Source organism: Bactrocera dorsalis, chromosome 4, assembly GCF_023373825.1.
Source record: "Bactrocera dorsalis isolate Fly_Bdor chromosome 4, ASM2337382v1, whole genome shotgun sequence".
NCBI lineage: Eukaryota > Metazoa > Arthropoda > Insecta > Diptera > Tephritidae > Bactrocera > Bactrocera dorsalis.
Genome location: NC_064306.1, coordinates 65,930,731 through 65,955,530, shown reverse-complemented (window position 1 = coordinate 65,955,530; position 24,800 = coordinate 65,930,731). Strand labels below are relative to the sequence as shown.

General features: G+C 38.3%; 2 protein-coding genes across 2 annotated transcripts; both read right to left on the bottom strand.

The window, feature by feature from the left end:
• On the bottom strand, positions 1-2,043 carry LOC105223705 (uncharacterized). The gene is made up of 3 exons (XM_049454391.1): positions 1,965-2,043; positions 1,284-1,900; positions 1-352 (listed from the first exon to the last, which is right to left on the bottom strand). The coding sequence occupies exons 1-3, from the start codon at positions 1,968-1,970 to the stop codon at positions 100-102; spliced, it is 876 nt and encodes a 291-aa protein (XP_049310348.1). The 5' UTR covers positions 1,971-2,043; the 3' UTR covers positions 1-99.
• A 10,845-nt stretch (positions 2,044-12,888) lies between these two features.
• Positions 12,889-21,150, bottom strand: LOC105234221 (uncharacterized). The gene is made up of 3 exons (XM_049455774.1): positions 21,021-21,150; positions 20,111-20,923; positions 12,889-13,884 (listed from the first exon to the last, which is right to left on the bottom strand). The coding sequence occupies exons 1-3, from the start codon at positions 21,024-21,026 to the stop codon at positions 13,129-13,131; spliced, it is 1,575 nt and encodes a 524-aa protein (XP_049311731.1). The 5' UTR covers positions 21,027-21,150; the 3' UTR covers positions 12,889-13,128.
• Between the last annotated feature and the right edge of the window lie 3,650 nt (positions 21,151-24,800).

The window sequence follows — 24,800 nt, the reverse complement described above, 5'->3', positions numbered from 1 at the left end:
AACAAAACTTCATTGCAATTATTTATTTCTTTGTCATCTGAATAACACATAGAGTATTTACTAAAAGCTTTTATGATATATGACGGTCATAGAATCGCACTAATTCTTCCACCAACCAGATGAACCGGCTGAACTGGATGAGCTAGCTGAAGCACTACTACCAGCAGAGTAGCCGTAACCGGATTTACCACCAGCGCCACCATAACCACCCAATCCAGCACCGCCACCATAACCGCCTAATCCAGCACCGCCCAATCCAGCACCACCACCATATCCACCTAAACCAGCACCGGACGAGCCATGATTAACGGAGTAGTCAAAGTTAGCTGGTATACCCCAATCAGCGTGAGAACTAACGGGTGATTTTTTTGAGGTTAGGATTTTCATGCATTAGTATTTGACAGATCACGTGGGATTTCAGACATGGTGTCAAAGAGAAAGATGCTCAGTATGCTTTGACATTTCATCATGAATAGACTTACTAAAGAGCAACGCTTGCAAATCATTGAATTTTATTACCAAAAAAGTTGGCAGAAAATCCGCTTTTTTATCGACAAATTTTGTTCAGCGATGAGGCTCATTTCTGGTTGAATGGCTACGTAAATAAGCAAAATTGCCGCATTTGGGGTGAAGAGCAACCAGAAGCCGTTCAAGAACTGCCCATGCATCCCGAAAAATGCACTGTTTGGTGTGGTTTGTACGCTGGTGGAATCATTGGACCGTATTTTTTCAAAGATGCTGTTGGACGCAACGTTACGGTGAATGGCGATCGCTATCGTTCGATGCTAACAAACTTTTTGTTGCCAAAAATGGAAGAACTGAACTTGGTTGACATGTGGTTTCAACAAGATGGCGCTATATGCCACACAGCTCGCGATTCTATGGCCATTTTGAGGGAAAACTTCGGACAACAATTCATCTCAAGAAATGGACCCGTAAGTTGGCCACCAAGATCATGCGATTTAACGCCTTTAGACTATTTTTTGTGGGGCTACGTCAAGTCTAAAGTCTACAAAAATAAGCCAGCAACTATTCCAGCTTTGGAAGACAACATTTCCGAAGAAATTCGGGCTATTCCGGCCGAAATGCTCGAAAAAGTTGCCCAAAATTGGACTTTCCGAATGGACCACCTAAGACGCAGCCGCGGTCAACATTTAAATGAAATTATCTTCAAAGTAAATGTCATGAAACCAATCTAACGTTTCAAATAAAGAACCGATGAGATTTTGCAAATTTTATGCGTTTTTTTTTTTTAAAAAGTTATCAAGCTCTTAAAAAATCACCCTTTACCAGCAGCGCTGCTACTGGCACCATATGTAGAGCCACCGCTGGCATAACCACCACCGAGTCCAGCACCACCAAGACTAGGTCCATAAGCTCCACCTCCTAAACCGCTGCCATGGCCAACGCCGCCGCCATAAGAACCTGCACCACCGCTGCCCAAAGAATTTCCGGTATGGAAGGAAACACTGGAAGTGCCGCCGCCATATAAACCGCTCTTTCTACCGCCACCATGTCCACCGCCGAAACCACTGCCGCCACCATAACCGCCTGCTCCACCCAAGGATGAGCCGCCGCTATAACCACCAGCTCCACCCAAGAGTGCACCGCCACCATAACCGCCAGCACCGCCTAAGGCACCACCAGCACTTTTCCAGCCACGACCGCCGCCTCCACCACCTTTACCAAAGCCGCCGGCATAGCGCCCGGCACCGGCTCCGCCACCAAAACCACCACCTGAGGAGTGTGCAGACGCACTCGAGCTGGCGGAACTGGAAGAGCTTGCAAAGCCACCCTGGCCGCCATAACCACCGCCAAAGCCACCACCGCCGCCGCCTCGTGGCAGATAACCACCTCCTGCGCTGACTGCCGCTAAGGAAGCTAAAATGCAGACGAAAACCTGAAAGTAAAGAAATAAATGTTAGTCCTTGTATCAAGCGGACCTTAGTTCATTCAGTACTCACTTTCATTGTACTACTGCTTCACGGAAACTTCACTCTTAGAACTCAATTGTGTAATTGTTGCCATATCGCCGATTGACATTGATTTTTATAGAGGAAGCTTCCTCCGCTAACGAACTAATGACGTTCTACAAATTGGGAGTAAAGAAATATTGGCAAAGCGAAGTTAGAAAAATAATTGCAGAATATTACCACAGAAAGGAAAGCATAACAAAAAATCATCGGTACAAGTAATCATGTTCAAAAATAAGACACAAACATTTGCTTGCAATTCTCGATTTCCTTATTCTAAATGCTGAAGTGCCTTGGTCGGTATTTATTTTTAGACAAGGTCTTTTGTTTTCTTCTCTTACTCAATTTCGCAGAACACTTATTGCTTGGCTAAATTATCGGTATTGTTCGTATCATAGCAAGCGCGTACCCCACATTGGCGTTAATTTGCCTCCACTTATCGTGAGCAAATCAATCGATCATCGATCGTTACTCAAGCTCTGCTGACTGACGCAATGAACCCGGGTCATCCTTTGCCGGCGGCGTTAGTCAATGCTTCAATACCAATTTGTTAGGTTCTTGTACATTTCAAAATATTTATACGCGCCCTGTAGGAAAACTAAACTGATTATTTCTGGTATAATAAGGCGCCAATACTACTGGTGGGAAAGTTGAATATACGGTACCATTTTTTCGGAAAGATCAACGATTACTACGAGTATCTATCCACATTTTCTATAGTATAGACGCCGTCCGAGCAAATAAAAGTTTCGTCGGTCGTTGAAACCCAATGAATCAGCTGATAAAGTAGAAGAGGGCTTTATGCGTTCTCATTTGATTCGTGAAAAAAATACCACTTTGAGGGTTTATTTGAGAATATTTTAAATTTAAGGATTAGAAAGCAAATTTTAAGTAAAAAAAATATGAAATAAAAACCACATAACAAACTATAGAGTTTTAAGGATCTTACGGTGATTCAGTTTCTTCAAAAACACAAGCCCACGAACGGTACAAGGCCTTCAAAGACGGTCGAGAGATCGTTGAAGACATGTCTCGTTCTGGGCAACCTTCGACCACTTCAACTGATGAAAATGTTAAAAAGTTGAAGGATATGGTGCTTGAAAATCGTCAGGAAAGTGTTGAAGAGTTCGACATCAGGGAGGTATAAAACGCGTTCTTGCTCGACTCGTCCCGATAAAGCTGAAATTTTTTCAAAAATAGTACGGTTGTGCCGAAATTTAAAGCCAAAAGCGCATTGAATTCCACCGGTCAACCATCGTATTTACCAAATTTAGCTCTGTGGGATTTTTTTTCTTGTTCCTCAAACTGAAAGTGCTTCTCAAAACTGTTTCGAGGCCTAGAAAAATTGTCGGCATAAGTATTTCATCTGGTGGGGATTACTATGATTTAATGAATAATTAAATATTTAGCGTTTTATTTACAATTTCCAGGTACTTTTATGTCTACTATTGTTACTGAAAAATATTTCTTTGATTTATTTCATTTCTTACCAATTCTTTCCTACATTGATTTTGCCTCGATTTACACGAATTTACTACAGTTTTAAACTAAATGAGTTTCTCACTAGTTCACGCTTTCCCGCAGGGTCGCTTTATAGTGTAAATGTGTTGTTAGACGGAAAATCCTCTCATTATGCGCAAATCACGTCATTTAATCAAACAAGTGTTCATTTCGATTTCATCAAAAGTCAGCAATTATTCGTTTAGTTATGATTAATAGTTGAGAATAATGAAATTAAATGATAAAAAGTTAAAAGTAAAATGATAAAAAAGTGGCATTTTAGAAATTTATAAAAAGAAGGTAAAATTTATGACTCACACCTAAAATAAGCCTCACCAGTCAGACAATAAACAAGAAAGAAATTAATGTAAAGCAGTAGTAGACTTCAGTTTAAATGATTTAGGTTGAGTACACAGTAGAAAGAAGTGGAAAACAAAGGCAACCTCTGTGTTACTTGACTGCTAACAACTCGAACTGCCTCGTTTTGGAATAATTGAAAAGAATTGCAGTCCTTCTAATAATAATATTTTTTTACTAAATTTCGAAGATGGGCAGTTTTAACACAAAAAAAGCTTAAGAAATACTCAATACACAGCCATTTAAGAGCTGACAGATGTAAGTGTGTGACCATGACTTTTTTCGATCTTCTTCAACATTTAAAGTTCTACTTAAAAGATCTAACCCATACATTGACGTAATCTTTATTTTTTCACATTTCTTTATACTTAGCATTCAACTGTCATATTTTTGGATGGATTATTATTCAAGATAGTGTCATAATGTTCGAAAAAAATTTTCACACCGGACTACTATACTCGTAGCTTAGCTCACCAAATGGGTATCTCATTGTGCTATAAAACGGAGCGGATAAAAGTGATCTAGCCGTCAACCCTGGTAAAACTGAAATTGTATTATTTATCGGGAGGTAGAAAATCTCACACGTGCCTCACAACTCATTTGAAGGCTCTTTCACTTGTAAATCTGGTGAAATACTTAGGGCTCCTCCTTGATAGATAGCTTTCATGGACGTCAAATATTTAGATGAGTTTAGTCAAGGCATCGATTTCTGTAGAGAAAAGGTGGTGTTTTGACTCTACGACACTGTAGTCTAGCCAATCATGTTCTATGGTGTATTTATCTGTTGGGGGGAGCTCGAAAATACAGTACTAGCCAAGAAGCTTACCAAAGAGCGCTTCTTAGCATCTCTGCGGCACTGCGGATTCCAAAAACAGCACTTAATGCCATTTTAAACACAGCACCCATGGACTTTTTCAGCATATTAATTGCTGCAAAATGAGCTCTAAGCATACCCACATTGTGGACCTTTAAAGCTGAGCGAGCGTAAATGCGCCTGTTGTATTTCAGCTTTTTCACTGCTCACATACTTAGGAAGAATATGTGATAGGAAGAAGTCACTGAAGAAGAGACGTAGTGAGCTTTTTTACGGATGGGTCGAAACTAGTAGAAAAAGTTGCGAGAGGAGTTTTTTGTAAGGAGCTCTCTGTCGATATTAGCTTTAGGCAACCGAAGCAGAGTAGCATTTTTTAGGCAGCAGTGGCTGCTATTAAGGTTCCGGTAGATGCACTGCTACGAAGTGCTGCTTTTTTCAAGGTAGTGAGCAATCACTCCGACAGCAGAGCGGCAATACTAGCGCTGAACTCGCTAACTGTGCGCTCAAAGTTAGTAAAGGAATGTTTGTCTTCACTAGAAATAGGACTAAACTATTTCACCAGGCTGATATAGGTTCCTGGTCATTGTGGAATCGCTGGCAATGAGCTAGCCAGTGAGGGCACTCTTTACCCGCTTATATCGTAATGGGACCGAGTTGGAACTCAATTGGCATCTTGCGTTCTAATACTGCACCAATGAATCTGGCACGCGCTCAGCAGACGCTGGCGCTGGTCGCTCATATGCGACTGCAAGATCCTTTTGGTCTAGAGTAAATGCAGGAGATCATATGAATTACTTGCCATTAGCAATGTTCATCTTGCTGCAATAATAGGAGTTATTACTGGATATTATTCAATATCATAAAATATAGTTCCAGATCTTGACGGACGCAAGTTCTAAAAGTTATATGGAGGAGGTGGGTGGAAAAATTCAAACACTTTCTTCTCCATTGTTCAGCATTTGCAAGATTGAGAACGAAACATCTCGGCAACCTTGCCTTCGGTGACCTAAGGCACACAGCATAAACTGACATTAGCAACCTCAATAAATTCGTGATAGGCTCAAAGATTTTAGCTAACACAACGGACTGGCTTTTTGTGCTGTCCGACCTCTAATCTGTCCTAACTATAGCATATAGCTGCCATACAAATTGACCGTTCAAAATCAAGATAAAGATCGTTTTATATGCTTTTATATTAGGAAAAAGACACCTATGAAGGGTATAGCTTCGGTACAGCCTAGAACAAAGTTTTCTCTTATATTTGTTTTCATTTTCATACAAGTATTAAACTTGCTTTGAAGTAATTAAAACTTATCGTTCATCATTATAGCTGGAGCTAAGTATTCAATGATTTAATTACCAGCAATGCCTACTGAGAAGACTCGTTAACGCTTGTTTACACACATAAATTTACAACGTTTTAATGACTACATTAATTAAGAACTTTACTAAAAAAAAATATAAAAATAAGATATTACTACTTAAATAGTAATTACCTCTAAAGCATGTTATGAGCAGTTAAACTTTTATTCGACTTAAAAAAATATCGTGAATATTGTGTTGTGAGTATTCAAATATAACTAAAAATTGTAATAAAAAAGAGCTAATAATACTCACCACTACTCATATAACTTATAAATTGGGTTTTCGAATAAGTGGCAACACTTCCTTTTACTATTTTCTACTGTAACCTTCCTTTAATCTCTTTTGCTTTCATGCTCATATTGTAATAATTGCTTGATGAAACTAAAAATTTTAAACAGCTGGCAACCCTTCTCAAAAATATTAATTTAAATTTTCTTAAATCAATAGAGATTGCAGAAATTTCCTATTAATTAAATTTTAGTAACTTCAAACAGATGGCAACTCTTTCCAAAAAATATCTGCTTAAACATTCATAAACCATTAGAGATTTCAGTTTTTTCTTATTGATTTAATTTTATTAATATGAAATCTTCAAACAGGTGGCAACCCTAAAAAACAGGTCTGTTATGCTCTACTTTTACGACCGTATTTCGAAAAGTTACACCACTTAAATAAATAAAAATTATACAAAGAACAATCAGCACCTAGTTATCTAACCGGTTATTACATAATCAAACTGTTTACTTTATTTTCAAAACACCAAATGATCATTCTCCTAATAATAATATAGAAAGTACATATGTATCTCAGTGGCAAAAAAGCCAAATCATGAATATTAAATTAAGCATCATAATTATTAAACCGGCGGTCCATGATGTCTACAAACGCTTTCTGTTTTGCTTCTTCTCTTTCGTAAGCGAAATCATTATTATTCGTTGATTTTATTTTATTTCTTTTTAATTAACTGTTTTTTTCTTCTCGTTTTGCTTTGCTCACTATTTATTAAAATTTTGGGGATTTACCACAAAACTATCTCATCACAGTCATGGCTTCAGCGCGTGGGCTCTTAACCAACTATTATGCGTCGGCTCAACAAAAGATACAAAGAAGAAGTAAGGAGAGGCTAAGAGCGAGCGCAGCCAGATATTAGGTACTCACGCAATACAGTGTAGAATCTGTCGGAAGGACGACCACAGATATCAATATAGTACAGAATCAGTCGGAAGGACGGAGATTCGAAATGCGAGATATAAAGAAAGTTATGGAATGAAGTCCGTTCATCTGGGCTCAGATTTGCGACAGAAAATGTGTCAAAACTCTCAACTTGGCATGAAGACCATCAATCTCGGTTCAGAGTTATGAGTTGTCACAGATATCAATACAGTATAGAATCACTGGTCAGGACAGAGGTACCTAATGTAAGATTTGAAGGAAGTTATAGCATGAAGTCCGTCTATCTCGAAATTATCATAGAAAATGTATCAAAAGTCCCAACTTGACACGAAATCCGTCCATCTTGCATCAGAGTTGTCACAGAAAATATATCAAAAATCTCCACTGTATATCGGAACTTTCAGGAATTCTTGATTCCTGAAAGTCTCAATAAGCTGCTAGTATCCTATAAACTAATATTAGGTAGCCCATACTCCGATTTTCGAACTTATCAGAATTCAATTCTTCAGTCAGAAAATTGTGAAAACCTGTCTGCTCCAAGTGATCTAATGAGTTCCTCACCCTTAGTCGAGTGTTCCTTCGACTAGTGGTAGGACTAATCTTGCACTGCCGTTTGGACGCCCATGCGGTCAAATCTTGCCGAATGCAAATGGCGCTAGGCCAGGTATATAATTTCAAGATTTTCCTCTCGTCTGTCCAGTTTCAGCGCGACTAAGGGATCTTATTGTTTCTACCATCCGTGTGACTAACTGAAATAGCAACGCCAATCGCCTAAACAAACTTGTGATGAATTCAAGGCTTCGTGTCGACATCGAGACCCTTAAGAAAGATTTGCAGAATTGTTTTTCTTTTTTTTGCTGATCACAAAGGACTTTTCTTTAGCTGTTCAGCTATGATCAATTGGGTAATTTATTGCGAAAATCCTGCAATTACAGGCATTATACTTTTAACCTTTCTGGTGTCGAAGGAGTTAGATTTTTATCAGAGTTAGGGGCGTGGTTATTATCAGATTGCGGCCATTATCGCTGTGTAGTATGAGATAATGAAATGCAAGGTTGTGTATATCGATTCACCTTATCATCCAGTTTCTATAACTGTATACCATTCTCGTGAGCAACCGTTAGATGAATATAACTACTCTCTGGTACTCTCAGCAACATCTGGCGTGAGAAGAAGCGGCTGTCGAAAGCACAGTTGTGTGGTGTCGAAAATTTATGATGTGGTAATCTGAACTTGACATGCGATGTTGCATTAATTTGCTTCACATTCTTCATTTTTTTCTGCTTTATAAATACATAAATACGCACTAGTGGTATTTATGTATATGCACCTTTACCTCATACATATTCAAAAGTTATTGGAAACTTCAAGTAGGCACGACTTTTTTGCTTTGTACGGCTTTGCGTGCGCCTAAATAGATTTTGGGCATTTCGTATGATTAATTAGTGTGTTTTAATTTACCGACTTTTACCATCTTTAACTTTAGGCACGAATGTACATTTTTGTATAAATTAGTAGGCTAAGTGATTTTGTAACATTTACTAGTCGGTCGATTTTGTGTTTATACTTGTATGAACCGTAATGACTTTATGACATGGTTTTCTTCGCTCAGCTGGTGTAAGCTATTGTTAGTCTAACTTATTAAGCGCTAGTAATTTTTTAATTGACTTTATTAATCTCATTCAATATACAATCACAATTCACTGCACATTTCACCTTCACTTGATTCGGCTTTAATGACGAAATTTTTGTTAACAGCCTTTACTTAAATGCCTAGGAGACCACCCTGTTTCCTGCTATCATTAGCCGGTACTCCTTCGTTTACTCTAGCTTTTAGAATTCGGATGCATTTGGAATACCTAAACTAATCAGATTTGATACAAGTGTTTATTTTCATAGCAAATAAGCCTTACTAAGCACCAGCTTGAAAGATAGAACTTTTCACTCAAACACACTTAGTGTTTTAAGCCTCATCTGATTTAGTCATGTACTACACTCATACCTTATACCGGGTGATCCAATTATCACGAAAATTAACGTTCTGTAAAGAATTTGTTTTATTTATTTCGCGCACTTCGCTCAATTTGTGGTCAACAGCCATCACCCATCTTGAGGCCCAGTATTCATTATTGGATAATGTTCGACCGAATAGACCACGTCCAGCACGTAGCTAAGAAAATAAAGCAGCCGTAGCTGAGAGTGTACATAAAGACCGTGGAGAGTCGAATCGGGCCCGTTCGGAATGACTTAAACTCAACCTTTCCAGACGACATCGCTTCGTTTTATGGGCTTTTCAAATGCTTCACGAAGATCTGACGTTTCGGAGGCAAATTTTGTTCAGCGATGAGACCAATTTCTGGCTCAATGGGTATGTAAATAAATAAGCAAAATTAGAAGTAACCTCAAGAGATTCAACAGTTCCCTTTTCATACGAAAAAAAAACGGTTCGATATGGTTTGTGGGCCGGTGGAATCTTCGGTCCATATTTCTTCCAAAATGATGCCGGTGAGAACGCAACCGTCAATGGTGACCGTTATTGCGCCATTATAACCGACTATTTAATGCCTAAAATTGAAGCTCGTGATCTCGGCAATATTTGGTTTCAACAAGACGGCGACTTCCCACACATCGCATCAATCAAACGAACGATGAGAGAACGTTTGGGTGGGTCTATTGGTCACCAAGATCGTGTGATATCACACCGTTAGACTTTTTTCTGTGGGGAAATGATCTTTCGAATAATAATAAACATGCCCCATTAAATTTAAAGTTTCTGTGTTTTTACTTAAGAAATGGGATTGGAAACATAGAAAATACAGTGTTCTTTCAAATATCAGGGTTAACTTGCTGACACGCTGAAGAATAAAAATACAACGATCTTGTGCAACAAAAGTGGAAGATTGCAAAATTTTTCTAGTTACGATCTCGGGGAGAACAAAACTCTATTGTATAGTAAATATGAGACCCTTTACCATACAAGTCGTAAGATATCTGAACTCAAATGCATATTTTGTGAGACGTCTTGTTCTGCAAATGGTAACCCACTCAAATTGAAAGTTCTTCAAAATTCTTCTCCTTCTGTCTCTATAATTTGTAACTCTCTATGATTTCTTATCGCATTTATTTTCATGAAAAAGAAAATGCAAACCTTTCACCTTAAAGGTGGTGCGAAATTCGTCGTGCTTAGTTTTTGTATGGACCCTATTTCTTTTGTATAACTTTAGAGCATTTTCGTGTCATTGAAAAGCACCTTTGCCAAAAGTTTCATTGTTTAATTAGTACTTAATTTGTATGACATTATGCAATTCTCATTCTCCTATTAGATTTTCTTTGTTTCTTTAAGCGTGCTGTTTTCTTTTCTTTGAACAATCGAAAATTTAATATGAAATCGACTTCATAATTATTCATTTATACCATGGAGGCCATAATTTATATTCATCGCTTCGAGCTATATTTATTTTATTTTTTGCTAAAACAAATTACAAATTAATGCTGCTTAATTTTTTGCCAAGATTTAAATCAAGTCTTCTGCGGCTTTTGTCCTCTCTCGCACGCCTCGCGATATGTTGTACAGTGTGTTTTTTCAGTGAGGCACAAGTATATAATTTTGAAAACCATACTGATATGATACTTTGATTACAAGCTTATGTTTCGGAAGTACCTAAGGTACAACCATTAAGTTGTAATATGAATCTTTGAAGATTATTTGTGTTGTTTCCTTTCGTAGTCTAGTGAAGTCGTGGTCGCTTGTTTGCCATTTATATTTTCATGTTGTCGAGCCATACAGTTTATATATCGTCACATAAAGTGCAAAACAATTTATCATCAAAACAAAATCGAAAATCGCTGTCAGTTATAATAACCAATATGATCGCCAATATGATAACCAATATGCCAGCCAATATGATAACCTATATGATAACCTATATGATAACCAATATATAACCATTTTATAACCAAAACTCTAATTTTGTTTGAATTTGAATGGTTTCTATCATATCGTTTTTCCTTCGACTGTAAAGTTATGAAAAGTGACGTTACCACATATTGCATTTGAAGTGACGATAGATATACTTGATTTTCACAACTCCGGCAATGATTGTTGCATCTATGCGTAAATATGGCACCTTTTTGTATCTTCAGGTCTCTCAAAGTGCTAAAAATTCGAGCTTTATGCTGAAAGTATTGGTATACTCGGTATCGGTTAAGTAGCATGTCATTTTCCTTTGTCTTATTTACGACAAATATACATAACTTACATACTTGGCTGTCTTATGAATTTCAAGAGAATTCTAAAAAAATAGTTTTCTGAAATTGAGAATGCTTAGTTCCGTTTATGTTGCGTTTCCGGGAGTGAGATTAAGTATTTCTTTCTATCCCATCCTGCTAACAAACTTAAACCAATTCCTAATTTCGAGAACATTTCAGAGCATTCCTCAAGGAGTATTTCAAAGCGTCGTAGAAAAATGTCTTTTCATCTGTCATTTTCTCAGCTTATAGAGCCAACAAGCGGAATATTCAATAATCTCAACAAAAAATTCAATCCAAAGTAGCCGCCTCTATGGGAGCCGCAAGCTCCTATTGTCTTCTTAAACTTTGGGCATTCATCTCATCACAGTCTTTCTCTTGTTCGGACATTATTAAGAGACCAAAACCAGCGACTTCTTCTCCATGCAGAGCTAGACTGGCATAACCTCACTAATGTAAAGCTAATGCATTACTTTATAGACCATGATATAAAGTAAAGCATTAGCTGTTCGTCTTACAAGTTTAAAATTATTAGTGAAATCGGTCTAAGCTCACCTCAAACTCGGATTATAATTTACCTTATATTTTTTATCCAAAAACAGACACTGTAGCGTTATTTTTATTATGAAATTTCATATATTTGTTAATTTGCATTGCGAAGCTTTGTGCTTGACCATTGTCTTTAAGCGCTGTCTTCCTCAAATTAGCGAATGTTTTGCTCATCTTATGTCTTCTTCCCTTTCAAAATGCTAATTTTATTTTTTTTTTATTTTAATTTGGATTTTATTATTATTTTTTATTTTCTATTAATTTTATATGAATACATTATTTGCCGTAGCTTCGTTTTGGTCTGACAAGTTTCCAAGTGATTTTGTTAGCAAAATTGCTGGCGACTAATTGGTGGTTTAATGATTTCACCTCGACAAGGAGTCCCAAAAGAAGAATATCGTGAACGGCAAACACCAGAAAAGGAATGAATATGACACAGGTTTATAATTAATAGAAAAAATATATACTACTATTCTTCAGCACTTACAATACAGTAGGGGCTAATAAATGTTTCAGACAGCCCACTAATTTAGTCAATTAGCAAATTATCTCACTAAGTATTATAGTATAGGAATAAGTTGCTAATTGACTCATTTAAGGATTTTTCAAAGATTTCTCTTAATTTGGACATAATTTTCCATTGGGAGAGTACAGTTAATATGAACTCAAACAAACAGGTATTGCTTAGTCATTATTTTGACTTAAAAAGACTTTTAGTTGAGTTGTCTGACTTGTTTCATTTGTTCAACTAATTGTTGCTAAGGCTAACCTTGATTGAGAAGCGGGAATTGCCATACAATTAGCGATTCTCAAATAATTTTTTGATTTCCGTGCTCTTAAATGCATAAGCACGATTTTGGATACTCGTTCATTATATAATACTTGCAGTGCAAGAAATTTAAACACATCTTTCTATTATTTATTTTTGATTTATTGTTTTGTCTCTTTCATTCTTTTACACTCTATACTATAATTCGTTATCACTCTTTTTTCATTAAAAAAAAATTGTACATTAAATATTCTCAGCGCTTCGACCTTGACCTTCGAAGCACTTAAATAATGGCAGTGCATCAAATCATTTTGATTCAGAAAATCACTTAACGGTTTGCAGGAAACTTAATTAGTAGTTGTTGTTGAGCGGCAGCTTACTTACTTCTTTCTATCCCAACCGCCCCAGCCCCCGCTGCTAGCGCTGCTACTGGCACTGCTACCAGACCAGCCGCCGCCACCATAACCGCCACCTCCGTAACCGCCACCGCCGCCGCCGGAACTTCCTAGCGATATAACTTTGTAGACATCGACATGGCCTCCAGAATGGCCACCGCCGCCGTAGCCGCCACCTCCGCTGTAGCCACCACCTCCACTGTAGCCGCCGGAATGTCCTCCACTCCAACCACCACCTCCGTAGCCACCACCGCCGCTGTATCCACCGCCACCACTGTAGCCGCCGCCGCCATGACCGCCTGCTGCGATTACTTTAATGACTTGGACACCACCGCCGGAATGACCACCGCCGCCGTAGCCGCCACCACCGCCGTAGCCGCCACCTCCGCTGTAGCCACCACCTCCGCTGTAGCCGCCGGAATGGCCACCACTCCAACCACCACCGCTGTAGCCACCACCACCGCTGTAGCCGCCACCACCGCCGTAGCCGCCGCCACCTCCGTAGCCACCTCCGCTACCTCCGGAGGCAATAACTTTAATGACTTGTACATTGGAACCGCCGTAGCCACCGCCATAGCCGCCGCCACCACTGTAGCCACCGCCACCGCTGTAGCCACCACCGCCGTAGCCGCCACCGCCACCGCCGCCGCCGAGGCCGCCTTTAAGTCCTCCTAATAATCCAAGAAATCCTGCATTGGTTGATGCCGTTAGGGCAGAAAGTGCCAACAGGCACACAAAAACCTAAAATGCAAAAATCATATATATTTATTGTCCTCCGTGTAATCCTCTCGTCGTCTGCTGAACTCACTTTCATTTTGATCTTGACAAAACGCGCCGCTAAGAACGAATTTTGCACACTAATGTCCGTGCGCGACGAAACTCAACGTTTTATAAACCGTCGTGACTTGCGGTGGAAAAATCTTAAGACTGGACTAACATGTGATTTAAAAAAAAAGAATAATTATAACAATAACAATAAAACAAGAAATAAAAGACCGCTTACTTATAAGCGAATACTACAATAGAACAATCTTCGGAGTGTCGAAGCTTCAGGGTGACTCTTGACTTTCGTTGTTGTTGTACGATTTTTTTTACACATCAAATCACATAGAAGAAGACAAGCGAAAGGCTGCAAAAAAAAGAATTATTTTATTTTAATTTCGGCTATTTGAATTTTGATTAGTACATATAAACAAATGTAGCTTAGAAGGAAACACCCATAAACCTGCTGAAGATTCATACACCTGAATTCAATACTCGTACTTGTCCGAAAAAAATAAAAAGAATTAAAAAGATAAAAGTAGCTTTGCATTCGGTCATTTTGTACATGTGCTACCGGTATATTTTGAAAGTGTGGTATTAGAAGGAGAGACGAACAAATGTTCGAATAACTTGTGTGAAAAAAATATAAGAAAAATATGTGGTAACTTATGTATATACAGTAAGCGGCTACATATGTATATGTACATTGGGTTTTAGGCCACAAAGGAAAATGAAATAGTTGATGAAAGCACGACTCGTCTTGCTACCGAATCAACACACAGAAGTCCAGACGCTGAACCAAACTTTCGACGTTTTCCAAGCATATTATATCTTAATATACTACTGCAATTTCACGTTCGATATCGTCGCTTGATTGTTGTCATAGACCATCGACTTGACGTAGCCCCACAAGAAATAGTCTATTAGCGTCAAATCCCACGACCGAAGCGACTAATTTATTGGGCTATTTCGTGAGATAACACGTTCACCAAACTTGCTTTTCAATAAATCGATTGTGACGTTCGCTGTTTGGCTTAAGACGCCGTCTGGTTGGAACCACATATTGTCCAAGTTGCAATCATCTAATTCGGGCCAAAAATATTTCATTATCATTGAGTGGTACCGATTCGTTTTTACAGTAACGTGCCGGTCTTAATCATCACAGAAAAAGTACGGTCCATTAAAACGCACCAAACTGTAATTTTTCGGGATGCAATGGGGACTCATGGAGTACGTGTGCATTGCTGCATGACCAATAACGCATATTTTGATTATTGACAAAGCCATTCAGCTAGAAATGAGCCTCACAGCTGAAGTTGATTTTTCGATGAAAATCTGAATAATTTTCAAGTCATTGCTCAGCCCAATTAACGAACATACGACGATTCTGGTGGTCAAACGGCTTCAGTCCTTGCGTTAATTTGATCTTGTAAGGATATAGGGCAAGATCTTTTTGCAAAATTCGCCACAACGACGCCACTGAGATGTCCAACACTTGAGAACGACGTGTGAGAAGCTGATTTGGGTCTTTCTCTATTGATGCGCTAGCGACAGCAATATTCTCGACACTACGGGCATTTCTTTGTCTCACTGGCCTGAAAACCTTTTATACTGTGCCTGTGAATTGAAAGTTGTCCACTAGATGCTCAATTGTTGATCTAACAGGACGATTATGGCGACCATAAATTGTACGTAGCGCTCTTAAAGTTGGGGCCACTGACCGAATTTCGGTAGTAATTTGTAATAATTTCGACTCATTATTGGATCATATGTATATCTTTCCATGATGAAATGGCAAACCCTACTGAAGAGAAATGTTGAAAGGGCGGGAAAAAATATGGCATCGCTTGCTGCCCCTATTGGTCTACTTTTGTAACTTCCCTATTTAAAAACCCGTTATTTTGCCTTCTTCACCTTTTCTGTAAGTAGAAGGTGGTACTCATTAATTAAGTGTTTCAGCTAGCGAACTTTTGTTGGTCCCCTTCAATTTCATTTCACGATCTTAGCAAGACAAGCGCTTTGACCGCTTTTATGAAGCAATTAAATACAAAATAGAACTACAATGCTGTAAATATATATTTTTATTGGAGTTTGCATAACACAATAGCTCAATCGTTTGTATTATCTGCTCAGAACACCATGTTTCTGCAGACATTATTACGAGAAGCCCAAAAGCAAAATAAAAGCACTATTTTTTCATGCTTCTGAAACACGAATTTCTTGCTTAAATTAGACTATAAATTACATAAACATATAGAGCCGGATCGACAGCTGGATGACTGTCATTTTTGGTACTTTACACACAATAGCACAATAGAAGAAACAAACTAACATAAACAAACAAGAAAATATATGTGTCAAAAATTTCAAGTGACATAAGTCGAAGTAAGGTAACTGTGGCTTATTGAGTCATCCTGAGGCTACTTGTATGCCACATCTTACCTCGTAAAGATAACTTAGAATTCTAACTATCAAGTAATATCAAAAAACAGACAAGGGATAAGCCCTGATCTTTACAAATCAAGTTCTCTTATTACCTTAAATCGACTTATACTATTTTAACATATTGTCACAGTTATATTTCAGTATATTTCTTGACACATCGAGCTTTTAGAATATAACATTAATTATGCCAACTTTTAAAATCCTCATTCCCGCTCTTCGAAAACATGGGCCAGATTGGTATAATAAAATATTTAAGACTATGTATATACATTTATACAAAATTTTTCCATATTTGTCGAAACTAGTTCAAATTCGAAATGTGACCGTACTTTATTTGGATTTTAATGTCAGCAATTTGTTTCCGTTTCGGTTTGTTTTTTGTGTCTTGGCGTGGTGGCCGGCTTTTTTAAAGACTAGCAGTCGCCATTGCCTGAAACAAACATGTTACAAAACACTTTAGTATTAAATATAGTCGCACATACCTACATACATATGTACTATAAACACAAATACTATATATATATACTTGTATACTGTGGGCAAAAAATAGTAGGACTTTTCAATTTAAATTTCGTTCGAAAATTTTATTTTCTAAGTTGGTATTATTTTCAGTGACATCTGTACCAAATGTCATATTAAAATAATCATTAGTATTTGGCTGTCTGAATTACATAAAGTGCATTCAGCGATTTTAACGATCCGTGAAAGGTTTCAAGAAAGAAGTTCCATTAAATTTTATGTGCAGAACCAAATTTTTGGTGTGGAAACATTCAGAATGTTGGAAAAAGACTTCACTGATAATTGGTTGTCTCAAGCAAATGTTTTTGATTGGTAAAAATTATTCAAAGAGGGTCGAGAACGCGTTGAGGACGAACCACGTCCAGGACGGCCATCAACATCAACTGATGATCAACACGTCAATAAAATAAAGAAATTTTTGCTTGAGAATCGACGATTAACTGTCATATTTTAAATCTGACTGATATCGTTGGAATATCGGAAGAATAAGTGTAAACCATTTTGAAAGATCATTTCAATCTAAGAAGAGTGAAAGCGTGATTGGTTCCAAAATCACTATTTTTTTCAGAAAGCAGGGTTCCGTTAACGTCTGTGAAGCAATGCTTTCCGACTACCAGTATGTCGTGAAAGGTTATACTGGCAATGAGTCTTGCTTACGACCTGGAAACAGACTATCAATCGACCGAATATCATGTAACACATCAAAATAGATCGAAAATCAAGGCTATGTTGACAGTTTACTTCGAATATAGAGTTGTGGTGCACTCCGAATTGGTTCCAACCGGTCCAACTGTCAACACGGAATACTATTTGAGTGTTATGAGTGGTTGTGCGAAGCTATTCGTGAAAAGAGGCCGGAAATATGGGCTGGAAACTCTTGAGTTTGGCACCATAATAACTCACCTTCGCATACCGCTTTGATTCGTCGTGAGTTTTTCGCCAATATCGTGCCGCAAACAACCGCTCCAGGGAAACCGTTTTAAGTCAATTGAAAACATTAAACAAGAGAAGTTCAAGTCGAGTAAAAAATCGTTCGACTGTCTGTTGTTTTTGCATCTTCTCGACGTCGAATCTTCCTTGTGATTGTTGACGTGCGTTTTTTGCGGCATAGAGACGGGTGCGTGTCCGAGTCGATGTTAGGACCTCGGAAAATACGCACGTCTAAAACACTGGAGACATGTCTTTCGTATATCACAACTGTCAGGTAGTTTGATAAATGTTTCTATCCTGGAATCTAGTATTACAGATAACCATATTTCGGGCACCAGCAAAGCCGTTCAGCCTCAACTCATTTGCGGATCTTTCAACGTGGAGACTAAATTTACTAACCGTTGTGTCAAAGATGCCTGTTTTGCCCACCCTGGCATTAAAGTTGCCAAGCACGTTTTTGACATCGTGGCGGACGCAGCCAACATATGTGCGCTCCAAGTGCTCATAGAAGGCATCCTTGGTCACATCATATTTCTCTTCCGTCAGGATTTGGGGGCACATAAGCGATATGTTGAAGAACTTCGCTTTGAATGCCAGGATTTGGCGACAGAATCTCTCTCCCACCACGAATCCCTTTATATGGTCATTGTAGTAAAACCCCCTTGGACCTACTTGTCTTAGTCCTTGTCCCATCCATAGCACTTATTGAGTAGAGGTTACGTCAGCATTTACTCTTATGGGGACATCATCCAGCTTGACAGTGTCATCTTTCCATTTAAGGAACTAACATTCCAGGTGTATGCCCTTAAATCGTAATCTTTAACACGTTTACGAGGGTCGTTATCAAAAAGGAGGTTTCTCGTCTGAGGTTGTTTTCTTCTTTTTATTGGATTGCTTTTACGTGGCGGGTCACAAATCCACAGCACAAAGAGGGGATGTTACGTTTTCTCACTTTAGATCGATACTTGGTCTGAAACTGGAAGTCGTGAGCTGCTTGAGCCAAATGCAAAATAACCCCAAGTGAATGGCGCTCAGAGAACTTTCCTCGCTTGTGTGAGTTTCTACACATAACTCCATCCTCCAAATCTGAACTCAAAAATACCGGAATATAATAAACGAAACCAACTACATATATATGGAATGTAATCGCTCAGTGTGTTAGAAATCCTAATAAAATTGAGTAAGAAGAGAGAGGATTGAGGGAAAAAGTAATGTTTATGGGTATCAGAAAAAAGTGACGACTTGATGTCGGTTTAGGCATCCTTCCAGACCCTACATCGCTATTATACCTTTTCTCATCATATACTCGTATTTCCCTAGTTATCAAAGCATATTAAATATATACAATGTAAAACTTTTCGGAACCTATATTTTGGCTCAATCCTCTATCCAGCATATTTTGTTATAATTTTCTTTTTGTGAAAGCTCTCGAATTAGACGCCGGAAGCATATGTTTACGTGTGTAAATATGGGAGCTCCGTACGTCTTAATCGCATTTCTGCACAGCTGTGTCAAAAATCCATGACTTAACAACGGCTAACGGGTTTCTCTTCCTCTTTCGCCAAAATTTCTCATAAAAAGTGAAAGGTCCAATTGGCCCCAAAACGCAAATTAGATTTCAACGATAAAAGTGACTTACAAATGGCCGATTTCAGAAGCATTGAAGGCACACCGAAGAAACTTCCGCGACTGCGCGCCACCACCAAAGCGTTAGAGGGTTAGAGGGGCATAATGAGATAATGAATGATAACACATAAATTTTTTATTAATTTTTTTTTATTTTTATTTTCAACTTGTTATATTTTGGTAACAATAAAAAACAATAACAACATTAACAACGTCTACGAACTCACGTTGTTGCTCAACAGGTACATTACAACAAAAATGTGGTTCAACATTTACACTTAGACAGCTAAGAGAGATGTGAGCATGCAGGTAGATAGGTATGTTTGTATATCACAATACGAGTAGGCATGTGGAGAATGCTTATGAGCTGGCGAAGAATGGCACTTCACACGCATCTGACGGTACAGCATACGGTTGTAAGCGCGTGTACGTTTGGCGTGCGTGTGTGTGTGTGTGTAGGAGGAGGATATAGGAGAAGTGATGCAGCGCTGGAATCGTGGAGTGGAAAGAGTGGTTTATGTACAAGGTAGCAGTACGCAACCATGACGTAATAATCATTCAGTCTCAGTCATTGGCGAATGGCTGCGTGGGCTGCTTTTTTTTTGCTTAGTTAGGAGGAGTCATTGCGCTGCTGGCGTATAGTACAATATGTACAAATGCTTTATGGCATCTAAGGTGCTTAGTCCCAGCCACCGCCACCGGCAGCCCAACCGCCACCACCACCAGCAGCCCAACCGCCAGCACCCCCGCCATAACCGCCGGCATCACCGCCATAACCGCCAGCGCCGCCTTCACTGATGACCTTGATGATTTTGACTTCACCGCCAGCACCGTGATCACCATGACCGCCATGACCGCCACCGTAGCCGCCATCGAAACCACCATGACCACCATGACCGCCACCATAGCCGCCATCGAAACCACCATGACCGCCTTCCTCATGCACGACCTTGATGATTTTAACATCGCCACCGTGTCCGCCATGACCGCCACCGCCGCTGTAACCACCGTGACCGCCATGACCGCCGCCGCTGTAACCACCATGACCGCCATGACCGCCGCCGCCGCTGTATCCACCGTGACCGCCGCCGCCGCCGCCTCCGCTGATGACTTTCACGATTTTCAATTCACCGCTGGTTCCGAATCCACCATTGAAGCCGCCATCACCGTGACCGCCATGACCACCATGTCCGCCATGACCGCCACCGTAACCGCCATCGAAGCCACCGTGTCCGCCATGACCACCATCACCGCCATCGCTAATGATCTTGATGATTTTCACTTCGCCGCCGCCACCGCCGTGACCTCCGTGACCGCCACCGTAGCCGCCATCGAAGCCACCGTGACCACCATGACCGCCATCAAAACCACCATGTCCACCGTGACCACCGTCACCGCCACCATATGAGTAGCCGCCGCCGCCGCCACCGCTACCGCCCCCAAGGCCCAGAAAACCTGCTTGGGCTGTGGCCACCACAGCTAAGATGCATACGAAGACCTGCAACACAAAAAAAAACAAAAAGCGTGAGTAAGTGAATCGCAATCCTTTGGTGTCAGCGTATTCCAAGAAGGATGTAAGCTTCAGCGGTCCGTACCTTCATTCTGTTGTAGTTTGTGCTTAGATTTTGCTACGTGTAAGTTAGTAGACGCGGTTAACCAAACACCAGTTGTGAAGAGAACTGTGTAACTGATGACTTTCCAGTGTCATCCACCAACTTTATATACCATGAATGTGCGGTGTTGTGGAGCGCTGCGCTTAGCCAGCTTAGCCGCGCTCTCCAAAGCCAACGGCGCTGCAGCAAAAGAAGCCAGAAGAAATGAAAACAAAAAGAAATCGAAAGTGTTTGTTGCATTCATCCCGCAATTTACAATAATTTTGCCTAATAAACAGGCAATGATATGCACGAACGGCGGCGGCGCTTACTGGTGACCGAAAGAAAAACGATTATGTGTAGCAGTGTGGTAAGCAACAACAATTTTGCCGGCTAAGCAGCGCAACTCTTTATCACTTCGATTTGTTTTGCTTCGTTTTGGCTCCCTCTTCTGCTGCTGCTGCTGCTGCTGCGGCCTTTACATTGGCCTCTTCGGCGTCTTTTCGTCTTTGGTTGAACTCTGCGACGCCAAATTCGGCCGAAACTGGTTCAAACCATCGTCGCTAATGTCGGTTACGAAGGTGCAAGTGGTGAGCGTATTTCAACAGCATCGCGTAGATTAATTTGGAAGCATGTGTGTGTGTGTTTGCATTATGAAATTTTGTCGAAAGAGGAAATGCCCGGCGTGATGTTGATTAAGTTGAGTTTGAAGATGCTGCTGAGAGCTTGAAATATTAATCCAAGTCACCAATGAGTTGGAAAAAATGTTGAGACAAGCGTCGGGAATGCATGTGTGTGTATGTAAATAAAATTATTTGAAAGTTTCGTTCAAATATTCAAAAAAGTGGGTGTATTAAGCGTCTAGTAACCAAAGGCTTATTTTTAATTGCGTTAATTTTCATTATAATTGAGTAAAATTAGTCTCGAGTTTCGGTACTTCATTTAAGCATCAAAGGGTCGTAAAACAGAGTTGTCAAAAAAATTTCAAGAATACTGAAAGCTTAGTAAGTTCAAGAATTCTGAAAGCTTTGTAAGTTTAAAAATACTGAAAGCTTCGTAAGTTCTAAGCTAAATCGCGTTCCATTAAAATCCTCTGTCTGCTTCCACGTCAGAATCCCTGCTACTAATCTATTTTCAATGAACTTATGCTTATCAGTTGTCTTGAGACCACATATTTTGTCGTAAGGCCTATGATGCAGCTCTTAATGATGTTTCTTTCAGAACTTGGCTATAGCTATTCTTCTTTTCCATGACCAATGCTATGAGTTCCTTGAAGATAATATTCCCGACTTTCAACTCTACTTGAGAAAGTTCTGTTTTGCACCGACCATCCAATAGCGGTTTTCAATTAGACCCACTAATGCTTTTTATAAGCCGAATGAGGTATACATATTAAGTTTGCCAACTTTGTAACACCGAAAGGGAAATGTCGCAGACCACATAAAGTGGACGAGCCGAGCCGATACAGCCATACCCGCCTCTATATCCGTTCGTCTGTCTGTAAAGATATGATCTAGTCCCTAAGCTTTTGATATAACGATCTAAATTCTGCACCCGTCCTTTTTTCATCAAGAAGCTGCTCGTTTATCGGCACGGGCGATATCGGACCATTATAGCAAATAGCTGAATAACTAGTAAACTCAACGATCGGAATATGATTTTTATAGAGAAAACTTGGCTTGTTGACGAGTTTCCGAACACTGCCCCGGACAATCAACCACCAAGGAATGGTAAGCAAAGTTTAAACGTGGTGAACCACCAAATACGGTGAAAGCAGTGGACACACATAAGAGATCGTTACCGACGAAAACACCAAAGAAGTCCACAAACCAATTTTGGATGGTCATAAAGTGAAGTCATTCGAGATGAAAGGCTCTCTAAAGATATCAACAGAACGTCTAAATCGTATCATGCACAAGTATTTGGGTTTGAGAAAGCTCTATGCAAAGTGCATGCCGCGCTAGATGACTTTTGATCAAAAACAAGGACGAGTTGATGATTCGAAGCAGTATTCGGAGATGTTCAAATGAAATAAACCCCGAGTCGAGTTTTGCGTCGATCTGTGAAAAGTAATGAAATATGGCTCCATCGTTTCACTCCGAAATCCAACCGACAGTCATCCGAGTGGATTACACTCGATGAACCCACTCCAAAGCGTGAAAGAACGCAGCAGTCGGCAGGCAAGACTATGGCGTCTATATTTTGTGATTCGCATGGAACGATTATTTTCCAGATCTGGCTCCCAGCGACTATTTCTTATTTTCAGACCTCAAACTAATGACATTTTCGTCGAATGATGAGGTGATCATGGATACTGAGGCCTATTTTTAAGCATGGGACAAATCGTACTACAAAATTGGTAACGAAAAGTTGAAGGGTCGCTTTAATCAGTTCCCACGAAGGGAATCATGTTGAGTAAAAAAACACGAATTTTGCCAAAAAAAATTGTTTTACTATGCTAGGCCGGAGTCTTTTTAATACATAGTTAATAAAAATAATGACTCCTTAATACTTAATACTTAGTACATAAAACTTAATACTTAATACTTAATACTCAATACTTAATACTTAATACTTAATACTTAATACTTAATACTTAATACTTAATTACTTAATACTTAATACTTAAAACTTAATACTTAATACTTAATACTCAATACTTAATACTTAATACTTAATACTTAATACTTAATACTTAATACTGAATACTTAATACTTAATACTTAATACTTAATACTTAATACTTAATACTTAATACTTAATACTTAGTACTTAATACTTAATACTTAGTACCTAATACTTAATACTTAATACTTAATACTTAATACTTAATACTTAATACTTAATACTTAATACTTAATACTTAATACTTAATACTTAATACTTAATACTTAATACTTAATACTTAATACTTAATACTTAATACTTAATACTTAATACTTAATACTTAGTACCTAATACTTAATACTTAATACTTAGTACTTAGTACCTAATACTTAATACTTAATACTTAATACTTAAAACTTAGTACTTAATACTTAATACTTAGTACATAAAACTTAATACTTAATACTTAATACTTAATACTTAGTACTTAATACTTAGTACCTAATACTTAATACTTAATACTTAGTACTTAATACTTAATACTTAGTACCTAATACTTAATACTTAATACTTAATACTGAATACTTAATACTTAATACTTAATACTTAATACTTAATACTTAATACTTAATACTTAATACTTAGTACTTAATACTTAATACTTAGTACCTAATACTTAATACTTAATACTTAATACTTAATACTTAATACTTAATACTTAATACTTAATACTTATTAATTAATACTTAAAACTTAATACTTAATACTGAATAATTAATACTAAGTACTAAAAACTTAGTACATAATACTTAATACTTAATACTTAGTACCTTATACTTAATACTTAATACTTAATACTTAATACTTAATACTTAATACTTAATACTTAATACTTAATACTTAATACTTAATACTTAATACTTAATACTTAATACTTAATACTTAATACTTAGTACTTAATACTTAATACTTAGTACCTAATACTTAATACTGAATACTTAATACTTAATACTGAATACTTAATACTTAATACTTAATACTTAATACTTAATACTTAATACTTAATACTTAATACTTAATACTTAATACTTAGTACATAAAACTTAATACTTAATACTTAATACTTAGTACATAAAACTTAACATATCCAAACACTGTTAAATTCCATTTACTTTT